At 46.5% G+C, this 22,140-nt stretch overlaps 1 protein-coding gene across 1 annotated transcript in view; it reads right to left on the reverse strand.

The window, feature by feature from the left end:
* Positions 1-22,140, reverse strand: part of GAP43 (growth associated protein 43) — a gene marked incomplete at both ends in the record, with an annotated part of 154,851 nt that overhangs the window by 21,041 nt on the left and 111,670 nt on the right. Inside the window, one exon of the mRNA XM_082486351.1 lies at positions 1,737-2,364. Within this exon, the coding sequence (XP_082342477.1) occupies positions 1,737-2,364 (628 nt within the window). The remainder of the gene's footprint in view (positions 1-1,736; positions 2,365-22,140) is intronic.

Raw genomic sequence — 22,140 nt, forward strand, 5'->3', positions numbered from 1 at the left:
TACAGCATGCAACATACCAAATAGATTTCAGAAATCACATGACATTTATTTTGCCACTCAACTCATCACACAAAGTAAGAACAAAGGGCTGGAGACCTGGACAACAAAAACCCAACTTGAATGATGTAATTTCAAGGATTACCTCTAGAAATGTTTAAATGAAAGGAGGTAAAACCAGCAACCCTTTGTTGTGTACATTCAGTTTAGACTCATGGTCTTGAAGGCCGTTCCCCTTGTCCATACCTTAAATCATAAATATTCTGCATGAGCTCCTCTCCCAGTACTTATCTGCCATTTGGATATCTGTTCTTTCCTACTGTCCACTTTGTTGAGCAGGAACAGAGTTGCCTGAAGCTCTGAGTTAGCTATGAAGCTTGGATGTCTAATTAGAGTAGGAATTGTAATTTGTCGAAGAGAAGTAGTGGACCAAATGAAATTCTGGAGAAACATCAGTAAATGCAACAGCGGATGCTGAGGCTCTATAACATTTACATCAGGCTGTTTATGAATACCAAGGTGATAGGCCACATTTTTGCCCCAGCAAGCTAAAGAATGCAGAATGCCCTGTACAACTGACTATCTCATGAATGCGGAGGCCACTTATGCTTGGCACTGCCTCATGATTGAGTTTCATGTGGTGCCTACCTCTGATGTTATCTTTTTTAAAATTTATGTTCTTTGATAACATAAGGAAGGTAAAGAACAAGAGCAAAAGTATCCTCAGGTCTTTGATGAATTTTCTGCCCAGCTCAGTATCATAATTCAAAAATGGCTCTTCTTTATGGTTTGGAAACACTATGCGTCTGTCAAAAATGCTTGCTTTTGCCTCTCAAAACTTTTCACCTCTTCCCAGGGGAACTAGTTAAGCGGAGTTGCACTCAGTCAAGAGCAAAGAATTGAAAACACCTCCTAGAGCGACTGTTTGCATTCAATCTTCTCTTCTGTCCTCACTCACTGAGCTGTCAGGGCCTTTAATCTTCCCTTTCCCTACCTGATCCTCTTACCATGTGTGTCTGACCCAGTTGACACGTCAAAAAGCTTCATGCAAGTATGGGTGTCATGGGCTACTCCAAGTACAGAGGTTAGAAGTATTGGTGTGAATGAAACTATAAGCGATGCTGATAACAAGATGTTGCTGACCAGGATGTGTTTGTACCAGGAATCTCATCCATTTACAAGCAGACAGAAAAAAGACCCTTTTGGCTCCTTCTTGACCATCCCATGAGCAAGGCTAAATGGCCTCCTGCAGTATGAGAGTGCTTTTGCTGAGTGTGATTTTCAGCTCAAGCTGGCAGCTTCCAGTGAGCTGGTATCAGCTCAGGCTGTTTTGCTGCCCCACTGGAGCTACCTGTGCTAGTGTGACTGGGAAGGTTCACATCCCCCTTTAGTATATGCAGAGCTTGGGGAGCTCTCCCAGGCGCCTTCAAGCCTCCTAGCTGGCTGACATTTTCCCGCCACCATGGAAAAAAGGGCTGGATGGCACCTCCACTTGGAGGAACAGGAGCCTCAAGAGGAGGTGCAGTATTTCCAAAAGCTGCTGGGAAGCAAGGGAGGGGGTTGTTAAGCAAGAACATGCAACTCCCCCCACCCCTAAAACCCAGCAAGGGAATTACCTTGTTAACCCTCAGTCTGACCCCGCACCAGCCCTTGCCGGCCAACCTCAGATGCGTCCCCAAGAGACCGAGGGAGGCATTCATTTCTGGAGAGGCTCATTCCCTAGCGGAGCATTCACTCACCTGTCTTCTCTTCGGTTTGGCTGCTCTCCACTGTCTCCATTTGGGGTTGCGCTGTTGCCTTGGCAGTAGCATCCTCTGCGGCAGGGGTGGTGGTGGCAGTGGTGTCAGCAGCAGGCACGTCGGCTTGTTTAGGCTCCTCTTTGTCTTGGGCTTCGTCAGCCTTCAAGGACGGCGAGTTATCAGTGGAAGCTTTAGTGGCACTTTCCGTTTCGGCGGCAGCGGCAGCAGCGGGCTTTTCCTCCGAGGAGGCAGCAGGAGTGGCAGCCTGTGGGGCCGGCTGCTCTGAGCCCGTGTCGGTGGCTCCATCCCCTTTTTTCTCCTCTGCTGGTGCGCTGCTGTCTTTGCTGCCCTCCTCCAGCTGGGCACTGTCAGCGGTGGCCGCTTCTGTGGCAGTGGGAGCCTCGCTCTCTTTGTTCTCGGCCGCTCCGCCAGCAGGACCTTCCTCCTTCTTGTCAGCGGCATCAGTCTCAGCTGCCGGGGCATCTCCCTTCTTCTCCCCCTTGAGCTTTTTCCTTGTTATGTGTCCGCGGAAGCTGGCCTGGATTTTGGTGGCTGCCTTATGAGCTTTATCTTCTGGTTTGATGCCATCTTGCTCGATCTTTTGGTCCCCGTCCTCATTTTTTTCAACCTGTAAAGAAGAACAAGGGAGGAGGGCAGAGGAGAAAACAGGGACATAAGTTAAGATTTCTCCAAGTGCGGTCCAGGCTCTGGTTTTATTGGGAATGTCCCACTGTTCCCTCCTGCTAACCAGCGACAAATTTCAAAACAGCCTTTCCGTTTGGTATGGGTTTGAAGCCAGGTGGCTCTAATTTCATCCTAGGGCTGGACAGACACAGAGGGTTTGTAAAAGGAATTTAAAGCACCTCATCATCTCCGTCAGCAATGCTGAAAGCACCTTGGCTACGTGGAAAGGTTTGCACCCGCTGGGTTGTCTCTATTCCCGTGATTTATTTTCCCATCCTTTTTGAAATATACCAATTTTTTCCCCTGCTCATTCTCAAAACACTCTCCCGAGAGGGATTTTCACAGTCTTTGCAAATCCACCTGTGCCTTTAAGCCTTTGTTTCTTTTTTAATGACACCTTGTTTCACAGGTGTGCGACTCTAATGACACCAAGCGTTTTGTCCTTTATATCTTTTTGGCTCAGGATTGCCAACAGAGACTAGCGTTGCTGCCCGCCCCACCGCAGATGCACGCTGTCAGACATAGACAGATATTCCCGGGATACACTCCCCACAAACGCCCTGCCTGAGAGTGCTCCAAACGCTTTACCTCCGCTCCCCACTCACGGTTTCAATGAAGGAATAATAGGCAGATAGATATCAGTCTTTCCAATTTCAGCAGATTGTTATTATTTCTCTGACTACTGGGGGGAATTCAGCCCTGCAACAAAGAACTGGCATTCCCCATGTTTTTTAGACTTAAGCCACGCATTACAGTCGTAAATGGGACCAAAACAGAGCCTGTGCCTTGTGCTGGTCTGCTGCAGACAGATAATGCTAAGCTTGTAAACCCCCACTGAATCTACAGGACATACCATGCTTCACCCCAATAATTTAGCAGCTCCTGGGCAAGTAGCAGCTCGGCCGCATATTGATGAAAGGATACTGTTCTATTAATATTCCCGCTGGGAAGCATCCAAAAGAGCTACTCGGAAGCAGAGCCACTGGCCTCTCTGCTGTCTGCACCTGGTTTCCAACACTGGCTCAGGTCACAAAAGAAAGCAAATGGGCTGGCTGAGAAAGATATCCAGCATTCATCCCTGGGTGGGAAGAGGAAACCACTCCTTAGGCCACCGCAACAGAGAGGTGCCATCTGGGGAAAGGCCCAGGACCAGAAGAGCAGAGAGAGGGGACAGCCTATAAATACATTCAAAAAGAGTGCAGCAGGAATAAGGGAGGACAAGCCACCGCAGCATGCACACGTGCCACTGGAAACACCATGCCTGTGAAGAGGGGGAGAGAGGACTGGCCACACTGGCAGCGATCACTGGGAAACAGACTGGAAGCGATCATTTCCACAGCGTGAGACAGGGTCAGGCACACGCCTGTGAGCGAAGCCGTGCCAGTGAACCAAATGCTTGGCCACTGGCGTGCCAGAGGTGGTACCCACCCTCTGCCCCTGGGTCCCCAGTGAGCACAGGATCCTCCACCCTAGCACTGGTGCCCACATAGGATCGTTCCCCAGGTACACAGGGGTGAGGTATGGTGAGCTTGAGTGGGTACGGTGGCCAAGGAACGAGCAGCCCCAAATCATCAAGGAAAAGAGCCGCTCCACCCAGCTGTGCAGGGGTGAGGATGGGTCTGTACACAGCAGGAAATAAGTCCAGGAGTGAGACTGGGTGCCAGGATGCTTATGTAGGGGATGAGTAAATAAGCCTGTGAATGAGTACGCAACTGATATTAATACACAGAATTCAGCACAAGGAGTTTTCATGCTCCTGCCCATGCCCAGGGACAGAACAGTTGTTGTGCCTATCACAGGGGCATAGCCAAGCAGTTAGTTCTACACTTCCCCAAGCGCGTTAAGTGACGTGGTACGGAAAGTGGGCTTTCATGTTCGTCTCAGCTTGTCAGAGAGCAGGTGATGGTTATGTGTAACGACGAAGCAGACTGTAACCGCTCGTGTGTCTTTTGCTTGCACAGCTAACTCTGCACTGTGTTCTTCAGCATCTGGGGTAAGCTTTCCAGCCTATTTCAGCACAAGGCAATGGAAACAAATTGGAAGTATCTTTAAACTAGCACATTCACAGAACAGCTGTGATCCAGCCAGGCTAGCGCAGAGGTCTGCACAGCCTCACCCATCCTGCTCCTTAGGCAAGTTTTGCAGTTTGCCCTAAGTCCTGCGTCGCTGTAGCAACATAACTACTAATACCTGGACTAGCTGGTTTAAGGAGAGCCTGAGTATGCTTGCATTACCCTGTAGCCACAGCAACATGAAGATAGACTAAATACTTCTTTATAGCACTGTATAACACTTAGATGCCCCAGCTTTGACTTTCTCTCCCTAAGGACTGTGGCCAATTTCAAACAGCAGCAGGCTCGGGAGACTGGAAAGATAATTTAGACATAACTACGAGACACTAAAGGTCCAGTCCCATATGGCTGATTCCTGCAAAACCATCAACAAATGCAACAAAATTGTTAATCCCTGGACAAAGATGAAAACTATTGACTGAAGGGAGGTCTCCCTTGCTACAGGCCTTGCTGCTCTCACATCCCACGTACCTCCTGCACCAACCAGGACAGCTACTAAGAAGTGTGGCCTGCCGCGTGTGTGCCTCTCCGACTCCAGAGGGGTTACCCTGTTACCTGGGCTGTGTAGCCCTGCGAAAGCTTATCTCCTTCCTGCTGCTAGCAGGAGGCCAGGGTGCAGTGAGCCGCAGGGTTGGCCCTCCTGCTATTCTCACAGATGAACTCGTGGAGAGCTGCGACTGACAGCCAGCCCTTTACCTGGCAGGGGATGGGAGGGCACTTCTTCTCTCCAGGGAGGTCAGGCTGAAACCTCTCGCCTGCACCTACCGCATCACACAGCTAAAAGGCTCCTTTGCTAGCCCAATGACATCATTGTCCCCTTATCCCAGTTGGGATGACATCAGTTTGAGTCCTTGCCAGACGGCAAGGTTTGCAACTGCAAAATGTATTTCCAACAGGGTGCTTTCAGCATAATTTCAGATATAAAAGATAAGAAACGTGAGGCTGGGGCAGAGGTGGAGTTTAAGGTCATGGATGAAAGAAATGTACTAATAGTTTGTGCCAACTGTGGCCCTCAGGAATCCCATTTCTATTCAGTCCTTCCCCATTGAGGCATCTCAGGCATTCGAAATTACTTATTTTCAGGCTACTGGCCTGCAGCTACTTCTGGGGTAGGGCACAGTATCCATCCATTATGTGTGTCATGTTGTATAACACTGGGTTGGGTGAGAAACAGATCGTTTGAAACTTCTGTTCACACACAAAAAAAAAGGGCTCTTCATCTGTGGATTACGCACACAGCAGATAAACCTTAATTAAGGAAGCTGCTCAAAAATAACCTGTATACAGTGAAGCTCCTGGAAAGCAATTTATCTTCCTTGGAAAGCTAAAAGGGTGAGTCAGCCCTGCCAGGATGTATTCAAAAGCATCTCAGTGGAAAACAAGAAATCTATCTGTCTTATCTATCTGCCACGCGTGTGTGACATCTTGGTTATAGTATTGTGGCTTCTGGAATAAAGTGACTATTTTTACCAGTGTTTGTACAGAATCAGGTCTGGTAAGGATAGGTTTCATATATTAGTATTCCATCACACCCCCCCTTCATTTACACATTTATGTGTAAACTCATACTAGTACTTAACATTGACATAGTCATGATATTGTAAGTGTGCATGCAATGTGTTGTCATTTTACACAGAGCAAATGCCCTCTATTTCATTTAGTGTGAAACAGATCATAGATCCTTCAATGGCAGAAGGACTTGGAATCACTGAGGCTGATGGATACACAGCTATATGGACGTATAAAAGGACATACACAGTCAAACATGTCCGATTTTTTATTTGAACCATCCCCACATACCCACTGAAGCCAGTGTGCAAAGCTTTGCCTTTATGAAACACACTGTTAAGCTTTTATGTCTCTACCTACACAGCACAGAACATCTTTTCAGTCCTAGAGGGATGATCCTCTCACCATCTCCATCTGCTTGTCTGCCACACCTCCAGGTTTCTAGGATATCCCTTCCCAGGCAGACTGTTCCTGTACGTAAGGCTTTCCTTGCTGTCATATAGCTGAGTAGGAGATGAGAAATGGATGTTTATGACACAGGTAGGGCAGAGGTTAGTTCTTAGGCACCAGGAATATGGAAACTGCATGGAGCCGTGACCCCAAGAAGATTTCTAATCTCTGGCCCCCTTTCCATCTTCAATCTCCAAACCCACAGCTTACAGAGGGATCAAAATATGGCAAAGAATGAAGAAAGTGCTACTATAACCTCTAGGCCCTTCTAACTGTCCCACATCCTGCTACAGCAGGGAAGGTGAAATGGAGAACACTAGATGTTTTCCAGATGTTCCATGTATTCGCAGCCACACATAGGCAAAGAGCAAGAAAGGAGGGGACTGAGCGCTTTCGCCCTTGCTTGCTGTTAGTCCACTTGTCTCTTGTGGTGCACCTCATTGCCTGGCCTTGGAAAAATAATCACATAGTTTTGTATTTTGGATGCTGGGATGGAGAGATCAAGAAAGAACTTACTGTTCCATTAAAATGTCTTTCAATATTACAGAGTCTCCTCTGCCCCCTCTGTAGCTTTCCCCTTCCTAGTGTTTCTCTGTCCATCAATATATATAGCATGTGGCAGCCTCCTTAATGTTCATCCTAAGATCAAGCTGCTGTACATTCAGTCATCACCCTGGTATCCTGCTCCTTTCTGTCCTTAGATAGGAGCTCTCCTTTAATGTGACACCAAATCCCAGAGCCTTTTATTCACTTTGCTGTCTCCTGGTGTTCTGAAACCCATGTGCCAGCAGTCCAGATTTAGGTTTTACACAGCTTTCACCAGAGAAGGCATGAATACTGGCCAGAGCCTGGACATATGTGGGACCAGTGACGGTTACCAATAACTTGCTTCACAACCCAAGGGAAATATGGTACACGATTATTAAGAAAAAAAACCAATGTGTGTTGTCCATGCAAAGATATAAGGACCCCAAGTTAATCCTTTCTCATGACATCTGTGCTAAGGTACATGTGTAAATCTTTCCTTCAGTTACGTAGGTGAAGTAGTGCTGAATCAACTAATCACCTGTGGTACTTGTGAGGTTAAGGTGCATCTCAGCCCATGCTCTGATCTTGACCAGAGCACAATGTATGTTCCTACTGATGTTATTCAAGGTCACTTGGGCCCAGACTCACAAATTTAGGCACCTGACTCCCATTGATTTCACAGGATTGAGTCACCTCAATGCTTTTGCGGGCCTGGCTCTACATGACCTGATTTGTCTCAGGGACAGCATTTAAGGAGCAGAATGCATTAAAAAAAAAAGACCAGCTGTCTCCCCAGAAGGAGTGAAGCATGGACGCATGAGAGAGAGAAAAGACTTTCACGCCTTGTGAAGTGAGGAAGCAATTTAGCACAGAGAACAGCTTTTTTTAACCCAGTTAAATGGTGTGAAGACACCTGGCTAGAGGATGACATCTCTCAGCACAACCTGTCTGCAAGGTGAGGAAACAAACAGAGTTCCTTTTTTTCCCAGGATAACTATGGTGATGGTGGGTAGAACACCCCTGAGAGAGAAAAGGTTAATTCATTTCTCTGAAGGCTTATGCAGGATGGTTCCCCACGGTATAACTAGCAGAGTTTCAGGTCTCTAGTTTCAAATCCTCTAACAATGGAGTCTCCATCCTTTACAAGATCCTCTCACATGTAGGAAATTTCCCCTCTATTTTACAGGGCCTGGAATGGAATAAGCTAATGATGGTCAGGAAGACGGATGGATGGATGTTATTCACTTGTGTACAGTGACTGAGAAGAGAGGTAGAAAATAATCTAAGCTAGACCTATTTAGATATTTTCAGTGTGCCTTCTCAATAAATTCATTATACTCTCCTCACATGTTTTGTGACTCTCCCTTCTGTTTGTCATCCTCTTTCTGTTAAGCTGGTGGTAAACCGTCGTGTCATCTACCACCTTGAAGCTCCTATAGATGCAGTGTTTAAATGGAAAAAGGCACTCAGTACTGCCTATGCTTCCTTTGCAGGCTGGTTAAAGAAAGAAGAGCCTTGCCCCTGAAGCTCATGCAAAGTGGCTGATGTCCAGGACTCAAGTTTTCTGGAGCAGAGCAGTTCATGGATGTCACTGGGGAAAAGCACTTGCCTTGCATTTGTTCTGGACTCTGTGAAGGACTTCGGTGGTTGTGGGGCACAGGATGCATTCACTCATCTTTCAATTCAAAGCACCTAATGTTTCAGAGACAGGACTGGGTTGTAGCTTGCCAAGGCAGTGCGTTTATAGTTAACGTCAAGGGCACATGTATATCCTGGGGTAGAGCCTAAGTGTGTGAAGGCATTTGAGGGCACAAGGTTGGTGTGGACTGCGTTGAAGGCATTGCGTGTTTGGCACGATCAACATCTATGCTCTTGCTTCAAGTTGGATCCTGGCACATACTGTGCTGTCAGTTGTGCCCAGTGTCCTTTTTGGAGGGAAATACTTGTGTCACTCCAGAAGGAGCCAGCCAGCAGGCGTTCAGATCAAGGGACGAAAGCCTGGAAATGAAGCAGGAAGGTATCCAAGCTGACTGTGTAAATACACTCCCAAAACAGACCACGTTGAAGAAATTAATCAAAAGGACAGGTGAAAAATTTCCCTTGAACTATGCCTTGATTAGAAAAGCCCATTCAAAGACTATGTGATTTCTGCTGCAGATGGGCTTAGACAGAAATGCAAGCTTGGATGTCACTGGACTAAAGAGACATTTCATCCAGGCTCAAACTATGTGGTTTGTGTGGTCCTGTTCGGGGCAGTTTGGGCAAAGATGGTTGCCGCTATGTGACTAAAGTAACATCTTCCAACTCTGAATTCCATGGTGTGCTGACCACGAGCAGGTAATGAAACCTTGAATTATCGATCTCTCTCTCCCTACCTTTTCTGTCTCTCTCTCTCTTTTTATTTTTTTTCCTTGCTTGCTTAGTTTGGGACTCCACAAAAATTTTCAGGGAATTGTTACTAACCTCTGGTGGCTCAGAGTGCCTGCCCCTGTGAGGGCTTGACACATCTGCTTCTGCTCTAGCTGCAGCCAAGGGCCAGAGGCTAATTTACAGCTCAGACTTGCTTCCCTGAGATCTGGTGCAGGCAGCTGCTGAGCCTCCCCAGGGTCCAGGGTTATGCAAGGTCTCTAGAGCCATTTCCACAAGAAGCAGCAGCTTGTGTCCTGCAGCTCCTACCCCATTCCCTCCATGGGAACACAGGGCTGCACCCAGCTCTGGTGATGGGAAGTATCCCTACTTCTCCCCAACCTGAGTAAACTGCAGGCAGGGGTACTACAAGCCCTTCCACTGCTGGTCTCTGAGGTTACCTTGACCTTTCCTGGTTGCACCTACAAATTGTGAGGAATTTCATGCTGGGACTGTCAGTCCATGGGCAACCAGACTCAGGCCCTGTCACTACCTCAGCACCTGCTTGTGCTCCTTGCTGGTTTGCCCAGGGTTTTTGCAGCCACCAGAATAACAATGAAAGGCTCAAGCCCCAAGTCCATCCAGTCTCTGAATCTTCTTTTTAACCTGCCTGTTAACCTTGAATCTCCTCTGGTACCTCCTTCTGGCAGTGACTGCCAACACCATGAAACCTCTCAACTTAGTGATGAGAGAGAGCTAAGCATCAAGTAGATCCCTCCCTGCTTGATGGTAAGCTCAGGGCTGTATTTGTTCTATTGTTGTTGTTGTTGTTGTTGTTATTTTTATTATTGTTGTTATTATTATTTTAGTTTATGTCACTGGAAATGGGGGCAATTATCTTCTGAGAAAGCATCTGCAAGTTCATTAAAGTCAAACAAACATCCCCAGCAATTAGGGAAAGCAAGGCACGGACTAATTCCCAGTGGCTTGGGAAGCTGTTTAGAGGGTGGGCTCTGCTGTTGCAGCAGCAACCTTCTCCCCCAGCACAGCCCCAGGTTTTGCCTCTGCAGGGTGGGCAGGGAAGGGGAGGTGTGGGGTTGAAATCCAGGGTGGGTAGAAGGGGTGCTGCAAGGAGTTGGTCTGGTAAGGTGGAAAGGTCAGGGAGGGAGAAGACAGAGCTCAAGGCAGAGAAGGAAAGGAATGAGAGTAGAGGAGAGGGAAGAACAAAGGAACCAAATGGAGGGAGAAAAGGAAAGGGAGAGAGAGAAGTAAAACCTGTCCAAAGCCAAGGCACTGAATGGAAAAAAAACAAATAAATAAGAGGCACAATGACAGAGATGCGATACAGAGGAAGGGAGAGTGCAAGGGAGAGAGAAAATCACTGATCCACATCCGAAGGGCGTGACAGTGGGAAATACCAAGAAAAAAACAAGCAGCTAAACAGCCGAGCAGGGTCTCCTGGAGCAGATCTGCGTGACTGACTGTGCCACAGCTTAAAGAGGGTTGGCCATGCTCTCTCTGGCCCATGCCACCTCGCTGCACAACCCTGGCTGTCATTTCCATGAGCACTGGGCTAGAAGAGGTCCCGAGGACCTTGCATCAGCCTCCCGACAGCGCCTTGCTGGGGAGATAGCCCTGTCAGAAAGCAGGCTGATTTGGATGTGGGTGAGTTAACGTGTGACGGCTCTGGTCTGAGCCTTTCCTGCTCCTTCCCCATCCTGGACAGTGGAAGGGGGAAGCAAGATGGAGCAGCTTCTCCGAGGCAGCAGGGAGACATGAGAGAGGATATCCAGGTGGGGAATGAAGGTTGTTCAGTCCTTCGCTGATAGCTCTGTGTCACTCTACTTGTAAAATGTAAAGGGTGATGCTAACTCTGCCCTTGAAACCTGAACTTCTGCTGTGGTGCTGCAGGGGAGGAAAGATGCTCTCATGAATATCCTATGCAATTATCACGGACCATCCCATCAGCCATGCTCACGTCAACTAAAGCTTCAAGGAAGAAAATGCCTTGGCTGCGCACCAGCCTCCTCTGTCTTCCCGCACTGCTCTACAATGAACTTCTGCTCCACAGAACATCTGGACAGTGATTTTTCTACAGGACCTTTCACCCACCACTGCTTTACACCTAGCACCTGCACAAAGATGAAAAGGTCTCTCTCCTCCCAAACTGCAGCTACTGCTGGGGTGAAACCCTGTAGTTGCTCCCTGTGCCCACAGCCACATACAGCAGTTGAACTTCAGTGGGGACGGGGTGCATATCCTACCTGAAATGACAGGGTGACCTGAAGAAGATAGCAACCAGGATTCTTGATCAGAATCTGGCAAGGACAGTAAAATCAGCACCGCCTTTCTTACTGTTCATTATCCTCCTGGTCAGACCTTTGTCTTTTGTTTTCCACATCACCTGAAAGAGAGCCTAACCCACAGCACCACCTTTACCCAACATTCCCCAAGGAGCAGAGTACAATCTTCCAAATCATCAGAGCTGCCCCCAGCAAAACCCAGGTAACCAGAGTTGCAGGTCTACGTAATTTGATAAACTGGCTCTAAACCAGCTCCTCCTAAGATATCCTCTCTCATAACCTGTTCAGCTTTCGTTCCAGATAGACCAATCCCACAACCCCACTGCAGAGCTGAACTGTGTGTGCACCAGGATCTAGTATGCCCAAAGAGCAGAAATCCATAGCAAAGCCTTCTACCTATTGGTATAGACTCCATCAACTGTCTTTTTCTCAGCTTCTGGTTCTGATGGGTTCAACGGACCTCAGTGGCATGGCCTCTCCTTATCAGCCAGGATTGGCTCTGCTGGCTCTGCTTCTTGCTCCTTGGGGTTGCCTGACCCTGTTAACACCAGCCCTCACTCCACTAGGACAGGATGTCAGCTTTGCTGCTGGAGGCAGAGAATTATGGTGTTGGGTGCTGGCTCTGATCTTCACGGAAGCTCAGTTTATTGATTTGTCTTCTGGATCTTCATGCTCATTTGGGCTTGACTGACCCAGAGATTGCCCCCATGCATCCACATGTACTTTTTCCTCTGGCTTGCCCTGGACATGCTCTCCACCTTCACTTCAGTGGTACCAATGGTGCTGACGTTTGCTCCACAGATCTTCTGCAAGGGGGCTGATACAGCTTTCACAACAGTATGTGTATGAACTCACCACAAGCAATGGGTAAGACAGGGACCCCTCTTACGGATCCGAATTCATCATAGCAACAGCATGTCTTGGATGCCAGAGACCTTATAGAAAACTTTCTGTGAAATCACTCTTGGTCTACATTTTTTTCTCATTCCTTTTATGTGTTTAAAGTACAAGCAGAGAAAGGAGCAATCCTGTATCTCCTCCCTCCTTAGTCACTAGTTCAGGTGAGAATAGGAAGAGTTAAACCTACTCTTAAGATATCAAATACAGGAAACCAGTCACTGGTCTCACTATCAGCTCCTAGATACTGCAGACTTACAGCTAAGTGTGAGAAGACCTAGACCATCTCTATTGCTCCTTTCCCAAAGTTTGTACAGCTTATTAACAAACAGTTGTACCGAGATTTTATTGGACGTTCAATGCCAAAAGCAATGCTGGGTGGTGAAAGTGGAGTGCAATTTCATTGATTTCAATGATATTTTCACTAGGGATAATTTTTACAAGACCTCTGTGGTTTGCTGCTCCAAACAACTTGAGAGAAGAGACAGTGTTATGTTCCAGTATGGCTCTGAACCTAATTGAATTAATATTTATAGTGTTGCGAGAGCCTCAAATGCATGGTGTGGTAGCAAGGTATAAAGCACTGTGCAACATTTAAGCTGCGGTCTTATCTATTCCCTCCTGTCAGTACAGGATGAGAACATCCTGAAAGGAGGCATAAGTGTCTGTCAGAACTTGAAAAGGACTCCAGAGGGGACCTGTATGACACAGCTCCTTTTACCCAAGAACCTGGGGTTGACTGCCTGAGACCATGCACAGTTTGTGTAACTTCAGTGCTTTCCAAGGTCCATAAAACTGATGAGGTGGGCCTGTGATTGCAGCTGTCACTCCTGAGTGGCACAGTGCCGAAGGCATAATGTTGTGCCATACCCCTCTCCTATCCTTCAAGTAGGGTTGTCACCAGAGCACAGACATGGCTTTGATTGGAAAGATCCTTTGGGGCCACAGGCAGCTGAACACGAGACCCAGTAGCCTCAGGGCTTAATCACTTATTCTAGAGACTGGCACTGAGCTATGGGAAATGCACATGTGGCTTCGAGCCATTTTGTTTCCTACTTTGCTCCTCTACTGTATACAGCCCTATTGAAAAAGGCAGAAGGGGGAGGCAAGCCTGCAGTGCATGCTGCGATAGACCCTTTGTGGACACTGTTAAGTTAGTGCTATAAAGACCTCCAGCCAAAAGGAACATGTTGAATAGATGTGCTAGGGAAAAAAAGCCACAAGTGTTTGGATTTGCCACTTATAAAGGCTAGTATATCATAGCCACATTTAAGTAGTCACCCAGAACTTCTCCTAAGCTTCCTGCTGTAGGAGAGTTGTTCTTTCTTTCCATTTTTTCACTCTCTGGGCTTCCCATCCTTAAGTTGTTATTAAAAAAAAGGGCTTCAATAAGCTTTAAACATCTTGGTCCCAAAGTCTTCTGGCTTTTTTCCATTCTTCAGTCAGGAAGTATGGCAGTAGCCTCAAAGCACTGCACATTGTAATGTGTTTTGCCCAGGCACAGCGTTTAGATCACTCTGTATCTGGTCTGTTTAGATCACTCTGTATCTGTATCTCCAGCCACCCCTGGAGCTCTCCCTCTGCAAGGTTTTACTCAGTGGTCACCGTGGCAGAGAAGTTGAGGGAAAAGGGGCCCCTGGTGAGGACGAGGGGATGGCTGGGGAGGCAGGGTGCACAAAGCTCCTTCCCCTTCTTTCTGCTTTGCTGCAGATGTGATACGGAAAGAGAGTTTTTATCCTGAGAAGGACTTCTGAGTTGCTGGAACAGGAACCTTCTCCCCTCAGAATCCCGTGCAAAGCCAGACAGAAAGCACTGAGAAGTATACACAGACAAACTAACACTAGAAAATGTGCAGTGTGTCCTCTTCTGTTAGTAAGGGCCAGTTCACAGCGCATAGCTTTGTCACACACTGAAGAGAAAATAATTAGGAATCTCCAGGGTCCTCTAGGCCCTCCCCGCGCACTGCAGCAGGGCTGATTTTCTTCATCTTTAATCCACCCTGCAAGAGCAGTGTTTTTTACCAGTCTTTGGACATTCCCCCAAAAGATGATTCTCTGGATGTCTCTGGCAGTTTATTCCTTTGGTAAATTAAAGACATCCTCCCAGAGTTTCAGCCAGCCCCCTGTGTCTTGTCCGTGTTGAGAATAGCTTGTTTCTGCTTTCTTAGTAACACTCCTTTGTGTATCAATAGCTCTCACCTGGCATACCACCCTTCTTTGCCAGATCACTCTTCCTACCCCTCTTAAGTCCTACTTAGAGATCTTACTTTGGTTACTGAACTCACATTTGTTCTACGGAGAAATGACTAAAATGTCTCCCCAGCTTTAATGAATAATGAAACACTATACTCACAAAAATAATAATTAGCAATATAGCTAAAAATAAATCAATGTGTGGATGAGACTCCCAAAGGCACTAGGAAAAGCTGCAGCCGTGAACATAGATGGTGCTGAAAATAGCTAAGCACTTAGGAAAAAAAAAAAGAAAGAAAAAAAAAACCTTAGGGGAACTTATGAATGGCCGAGTGTCCTATAGATAGATAGCAATCCACACAGATTGTTAAACACAGTCCTGAGTCTGACTGCTCCATTTCCTGTCAGCCTCCCGCAAATGTCATTCAACACATTCAGGAGTTTTCTGAGGATGTCAAGAAGCTGGGTAGCTGGAGCAGATTAGGACAAGTAAGGTGGAGTGGAAGGATGTCAAATGCTTTTCAGAGGTTCTCCAAGAGTTTCCATCCAGGCTCCTATTGTACTAAGGGTGAGCTTCCAGTTGAAGGAAGAAGTGCCCACTGTGAGAAGAGCCAAATGCATGAGGATTTATGATGACGACAACCATTATTATTTCTATATCTTTGGGATATAACTGTCTCGTGGTGCCAGGAAAGGAAGCAATGAAACAAGCAACAGGAATCAAGGCGATGGGAGTGGGCTGAACACAAGAAACAACATGGGCAGCACACAAGTTTACAGAGGAAAAACAATTCAGATACCATAGGAACCAGCTTGCTTTCTTCTAGCACCACATAAAATATAGAGCCATTTATTGGTAGAAAGACATAATTCCTGCTTCTTCAGGAAGTCACAGAACAAGGCTGGTTCTTGCCAGTCCAATTTATTGACCCGTTAACAATAACAATACTAAGTCCTTCATAAGACACATCATTGGAGTTAAGCAAATTGTAGGTCTGCTCAAATGAAGCAAAGATTATGGTATGCAAATGTCTATGTTATGTGGCCAGGTTATGTCACTAGTTGTACTCTACTTTTCAGATGAACTGGCCCCTCATCCATGAAAATAGACACAAATCATGCAAATTCCATTATAGTGAATGATTACCTATCTAAAATTTTAGCCCAGGAGTGTGGCTTTTTCTTTCTGTTTTTTGTTGTTTGTTTTGTTTGGTTGGTTGTTGGGTTTTTTTGTTCTGGTAACTCTTTCTTTTTCCTCCTTCCCAGTCAGAGAGAGAAAATCATATTGTATAACTCTCACAAACTGCCTGTCACAAACACACACATATATAAATACAGTGGAGTAAGTGAGTAATTTGCAAGAAATCCACCGCCTGAAGTCAGTTTGCATAACCAATTCACTAAATCCTGCTGAAATGAAATCAGAAATGAAGCCTAGATACAGAATATTTTCATACAGATTAAATTCAACGAGAGTCATTTGATCCCTTCCAGAAAGAATGAGTTACAAATGTACAAACACTTTCTGTACTCTTTCAAACCAGTCACTAACTCAAGGGTTTGGGATCTGCCTAATCCTTAGTAGTATCTGAGAGTATTCAGTGTAGAATCGGAGCACCTATTGGGGCTTTCAGGTAACTAACATTTTGATCTCAGTGCACAGCAGAGGCAAAAAGTTTCCACCTGTATTCTGCTTTGGTTGCAGAAGCAATTATTTTGAACCCTGAAGAAAATGTAACACATCCCCAGAAGATGCCTGCTTTCCAGATTGTACTCTCACAGCATTTTACAAACATTCATGAATTATTAACATTTTAGTATACATTCCTATGCTTTAGCTCTAGTGGGTCAGCATAAACTTGATTGAAAGAAGAATTAAAGGGCCAGGTTTTAAGGAACGAATGGCGGGATCTTGACAAATGCCTACTTGTCTTAATCCTATTGAAACCAGTGCAAATTAGGCACCAAGGCTCTTTGAAAATCCTGCTAGGCTCCTGCCTATATAAATCTTATTTGTTAGGACAGTTCTGTAAATTACCTGATACTAACCTGCCACTGTTTGGAACTAGGCTTGTAAATATCTGCTGAAAGATTGCAAAGTAAACCAAAGGAGCTTAAAAAAAACTTAAAGCATTAGTAGGAAATATGGATATTTGAAGCTTAGGAAACTCAGGGGTATAAAGGGATTACACTAAAATCTTTGTCCTATTTTTTGCAGTTGGAAGCTGGACAGTCAAAATGCAGGAGGCAGAGGCTTGGCAAAGGAGAATGGAGGATCTCAGGGTTAGGGCAGCTGACAGACAGCTGTCCTACAGCACTGCCCTACGTTTGCTGCTGAATTCCTCTTTTATCCTGGCCCATACTTTTCATGGGGTGATTCCTACTGGCATGTTCTGCATCTCTGAGTAGCTGGCTTCAGACACCTTGCGTCTGACTTGGAGCAGTGCTGAGCACTCAGAGCTGCAGCTGACAGTAATGGGAGATCTTTTCAGATATGTGCAATTGAAAATAAAAACTACTAATAAAAGTCAGGTCTTCTTTTTCTCAAATTCTGGGAAGAATAGAGAGAAACTGTCCGAGCAGCCAGGGACCACATTAGGCAAGCTAAAGCCCAGATGGAATTAAGTCTGGCCAGGGACATCAAGGGCAACAAGAAAAGCTTCTGTAAGTATGTCAGTGATAAAAGGAAAACTAAGGAAGATGTGGGCCCTCTCCAGAAGGAAACAGGAGACCTGGTCACCCAGGATACGGACAAGGCTTAGGTACTCAATGACTTTTTTGCCTTGGTCTTCACCAGCAAGTGATCTAACCACACCACCCAAGTCGCAGAAGGCAAAGGCAGGGGCTGTGAGAACGAAGAACCACCCACTGTAGGTGAAGCTCAAGTATGAGACCATCTAAGGAACCTGAAGGTACACAAGTCCATGGGACCTGATGAAATCCATCTGCAGGTCCTGACGGAACTTGCAGATTAAGTTGCTAAGTCACTTTCCATTGTATTTGAAAAGTCATGGCACTCTGGTGAAGTTCCCACCACCTGGAAAAGGGGAAACGTAACACCCATTTCAAAAAGGAAAAAAAGGAAGACCCAGGGAACTACAGGCTGGTCAGTCTGACCTTTGTGCCTGGCAAGATCATGGAACAGATCCACCTGGAAAATCTGCTAAGGCACAGGGAAAATAAGGATGTGATCAGTGACAGCCAACATGGCTTCACCAAGAGTAAGTCCTGCCTGACAAATCCAGTGGCATTCTATGAGAGTTACAGCATTGGTGGATAAGGGAAGAGCAACAACATCATCTACCTGGACTTGTGCAAAGGATTTGACACTGTCCTGCATGACATTCTGGTCTCTAAATTGGAGAGACATGGATTTGATGGATGGACCTCTCGGTGGATAAGGAACTGGCTGGATAAGGAACTGGCTGGATGGCTGCACTCAAAGGGTTGCAGTCAACAGCTCAATGTCCAAGTAGAAACCAGTGGAGTGGCAGTCCTCAGGGGCTGGTACTGGGACTGGTGCTGTTTAACATCTCTGTCAGTGCCATGGACAGCAGGATTGAGTGCACCCTCAGCAAGTTTGCCAATGACACTGAGCTGAGTAGCACAGTCGACATGCTGGAGGGGAGGGATGCCATCCAGAGGGACCTGGACAGGCTTGAGAGGTGGGCCCATGCCAACCCCATGAAGTTCAATCAGGCCAAATGCAAGGTCCTGCACCTGGATCGCGGCAATCCCAAGAACAAATACAGGCTGGGCAGAGAATGGATTGAGAACAGCGCTGAGGAAAAGGACTTGGGGGTGTTGGTGGATGAGAAGCTCCACATGAGTCAGCAATGTGCGCTTGCAGCCCAGAAGGCCAACCGTATCCTGGGCTGCATTAAAAGAAGCATGGGAAGCAGGTCGAGGGAGGCGATTCTGCCCTTCTACTCTGCTCTTGTGAGACCCCACCTGCAGTACTGCGTCCAGCTTTGGAGTCCAGCACAAGAAGGCCATCGACCTGTTGGAGTGGGTCCAGAGGAGGGCCACAAAGATGATCAGAGGGCTGGAGCACCTCTCCTATGAGGACAGGCTGAGAGAGTTGGGCTGGTTCAGCCTGGAGAAGATTATGCTCTAGGGAGACTTTATAGCAGCCTTCCAGTATCTGAAGGGGGCCTACAGGAAAGCTGGAGATGGACTTTTTACAAGGGCATGTAGTGATAGGATGAGGGGTAATGGCTTCAAACTGGAAGGTGGTAGATTAAGATTAGGTATCAGGAAGAAATTTTTCACTCTGAGGGTGGTGAGACACTGGAACAGGTTGTTGAGGCCCTGTCCCTGGAAGTGTACAAGGCCAGGCTGGATGGGGCTTTGAGCACCCTGGTCTAGTAGAAGGTGTCCCTCCCATGGCATGGGGGTTGGAACTAGATAACATTTAAGGTCCTTTCCAACCTAAGCCATTCCATGAAATTCAGCACGTAAAATTAGGGAGTCCTGCTGACAAAACTCTCTCTTTGTGCCTCAGTTGTCCATCTGCAAAAATGGAGTAGAAATGCTCAGTTATCTCACATGGCTGTTGCAAAGATTTACTATGTAGTGTTAGAGATGTGCTCAGAATCATAAGACAGCCCAGGAGAAAATTAGTATTTCTGATTTCAGAGCAGAGTTTGAATAGTATTTATTGAGCAAAGCTGTGGGGTCACACGCTGACTTATTATGAGAGAACAAAATATTGAATGACTGCTCATTAAGTGAGCACTGTCCATTCTGTGATCTGAATGCTGTAGCAATCCCTGGAAAGAAAAATAAGATGTGTTATCATTATTAGAAGTGTACTGAAGTACATTCACACGAGAAGACCATGCTGAGGTTGCACAGGCAACTGCATTTCCAATATTGGCTAATTTTTTAATACTTGGCTTAGCAGCCTTAATAACTTTCTTCTAACATAGTTTCTCTGTGGTCTTTTTTCACACATATACTAGCTCATGTTGCAGCTGAAGCCTAAATCTATTTCGACTCCTAGTAAGGCAGGACAATTCAACTTTTACCCAGATTTCACTTTCTAAAATGCAATTGACTAAATCATGGGAGCTCAAACCTCTTGGCCTCATGATCCCTCTTAAGAAAAACACCTTCCAATGTTCAAGTGGTGTCAAACCCCCACCCAGTACCTCAGGCGAGGTGAAGGATTTTTCAAGAAGTAGCTCCCAGGCAGAAAACAGCCATGGCTCCCCAGGGTCCCAGCACGCAGTGTGGGATGGGGTGAGGCTGGGTGCACAGCTGAGTCCCAGAGCGTGTAGGGAGCTGTTGGCCTCAGAAGCCCCCAAGTGCTTCCTCCCACATGAAGATACTAATAAAAAAGCTGTCCTAACATCAGCAGTGTGGTGTCAGTAACATGACGTATCCCCATTGTGAGAGTCATACTTCAGTTGCTTAGTATCTGCCTGTGGCTTAAAAGCCACAAGTTGACCATCCTTGAATTAGGTGAGGCAGGATTATCAGTGGAAAATTAAACGTTTCTCTTACCAAAAAATAAATTAATAGAAAGTAAGGCTTATCTGGCAATTTAATGAGTGCCCAATTACTGCATCTGGGAAAAGCCCCCTAAAGATTTAATCATTTAATATGTACAAAAAGCTACCGAGAATTACTTTGTTCAAAGGATCAGTTACATCCTTGCCTAGTTTTCAGCAACTCAATGGCTACCCTGCATCATCAGAGCTGGAATAGCAGGGTAGCTGCAGGGCAGAAGCACAGGGCGTTGATAAAAGTGGAGCAAAGGAATGACAGAAACCCTGTTCAGCGTTTTCCTGTGCTCTGTATAACTGAGTGCTATTCCACTGCCACCGGCAGCAAACTGACCTCGTGTTTACACCACAGTACTTGAAACTTGTGTTTTTTAAAAACTGTGCCCATCTCCAATTCTGATTAGCTTCTCCAGGCATTTCTGCGCTGCTCAGAGTTTTCACAATGAAATTTCCAAACAGCAGAATCGCTCTGTATGGTACCCCTCAGAGGTACTCAGCATACTCTGCTGTGCCTGACAGCAGGAGAAGCTTACAGGCAAGTACCCAAGACAGAAGTTGAAAAATTACAGGCTGGGCATATCAGCATCGACAATACCATACTGTGTGAAGCTGAGATGCAACGGATCATATGTGAAAGATGGAAGTGAATGGGGCTGGATAGAAGGAGGCAGAACAACGAGGAGCACATTTTGCTCTCTGCAGGGACAAGTCAGAACCACAGAAGAGAAAGAGAAGAAAGTAAGACCTGTCAGCGGGGCCACCTACTGCACTTTGCGCAACAGCAAGACTGACCTTAGCTTGGTGAGGCCCCTACAGTTCTGGAGTGGGTGCTCACAAGTGGCAGTATTATTTGCTGTGGTCAGTGCTCCTCCCTCTATGGGGAGAAGAAGCCAGTGGAGCCGCATGATTGTAGGTGCTTCCAAAAAAGTCCAGTGCCTTTTCTGCCTCCCCCTTAATTTCTGTGCTGTGGCAATGTATGCTGCTTCTGTGACAAAGCCAGAAGCAGGGGTTGCCCCAGGGGTAGGCTGAAACCCCATCTGATTTGGGAGCAGTAGGGATTACAAAATCCCCAGCAACTCACAAATGCTAACACAAGACCTACATTTCCACTACCTTCTTGGCAAACATGCATCCCATGTTTGGCCCAGAGAGACAACCACCCAATCACTTTGCAACAAGGTCTCTTTCTTCCCTATGCTGTCAGCCTCTCCACTTCCATTCTTAACTGGCAGAGGAACAAGTATCCTTCCTCCAGACCTGCCGACAGGACCTTCTCTTTTGGCCACCTACACTGTCTCCATGAAGGATCTCTCTAGATGACTCTGCCTTGACCATCAATTCTGCATCAGCCCTGACAGCCAGAGGTTTAACTCCAAAGCAGCAAGAGGAGGGTCTCTTAAGCTGCCATGGAGGGCAATCTCAGCAGAAGGTCCTCAAAACAGGTGACAGGGTATCCTCATTAGGCATAGGATTCAAGCCATAACCAGAGATTAGATCTGGCATGTTTACAGTGTCATGCCATGCTGGCACGTCTCAGGACAACAGACATAGGCACAAGTCTTCTTCCATGTTACAGAGTGCCAATGAATTGCTTTTTTTCCCCCAAGACTTCTGAATTTCTCTACTGGGATTTCTGTATTTCCATTTCAGTCTCTGCTAAGAAAAACTCTCCCTTGAGCATGTTAGGCTGCTTTGTACCCCCCCGGGAGAAGTAAAATTTCTTCTGGAGGTAATTCATGGACACAGAGGCCTGGCAGGCAACACATCAGTTCATCAGCAGCCAGCATATGTAGCAATGGTGGGAATAATTGCCACCTGTGCCTGGCCAGAAGATTGTATCCTATCTTATGCGTGAGAGATTTGAGAAAGTCAATACAGACATTCACAGTCTCCACAATAACAACTGTATTCAG

This window comes from Vanellus vanellus (assembly GCF_965231255.1).
Source record: "Vanellus vanellus genome assembly, chromosome: 1".
Taxonomy (NCBI): domain Eukaryota; kingdom Metazoa; phylum Chordata; class Aves; order Charadriiformes; family Charadriidae; genus Vanellus; species Vanellus vanellus.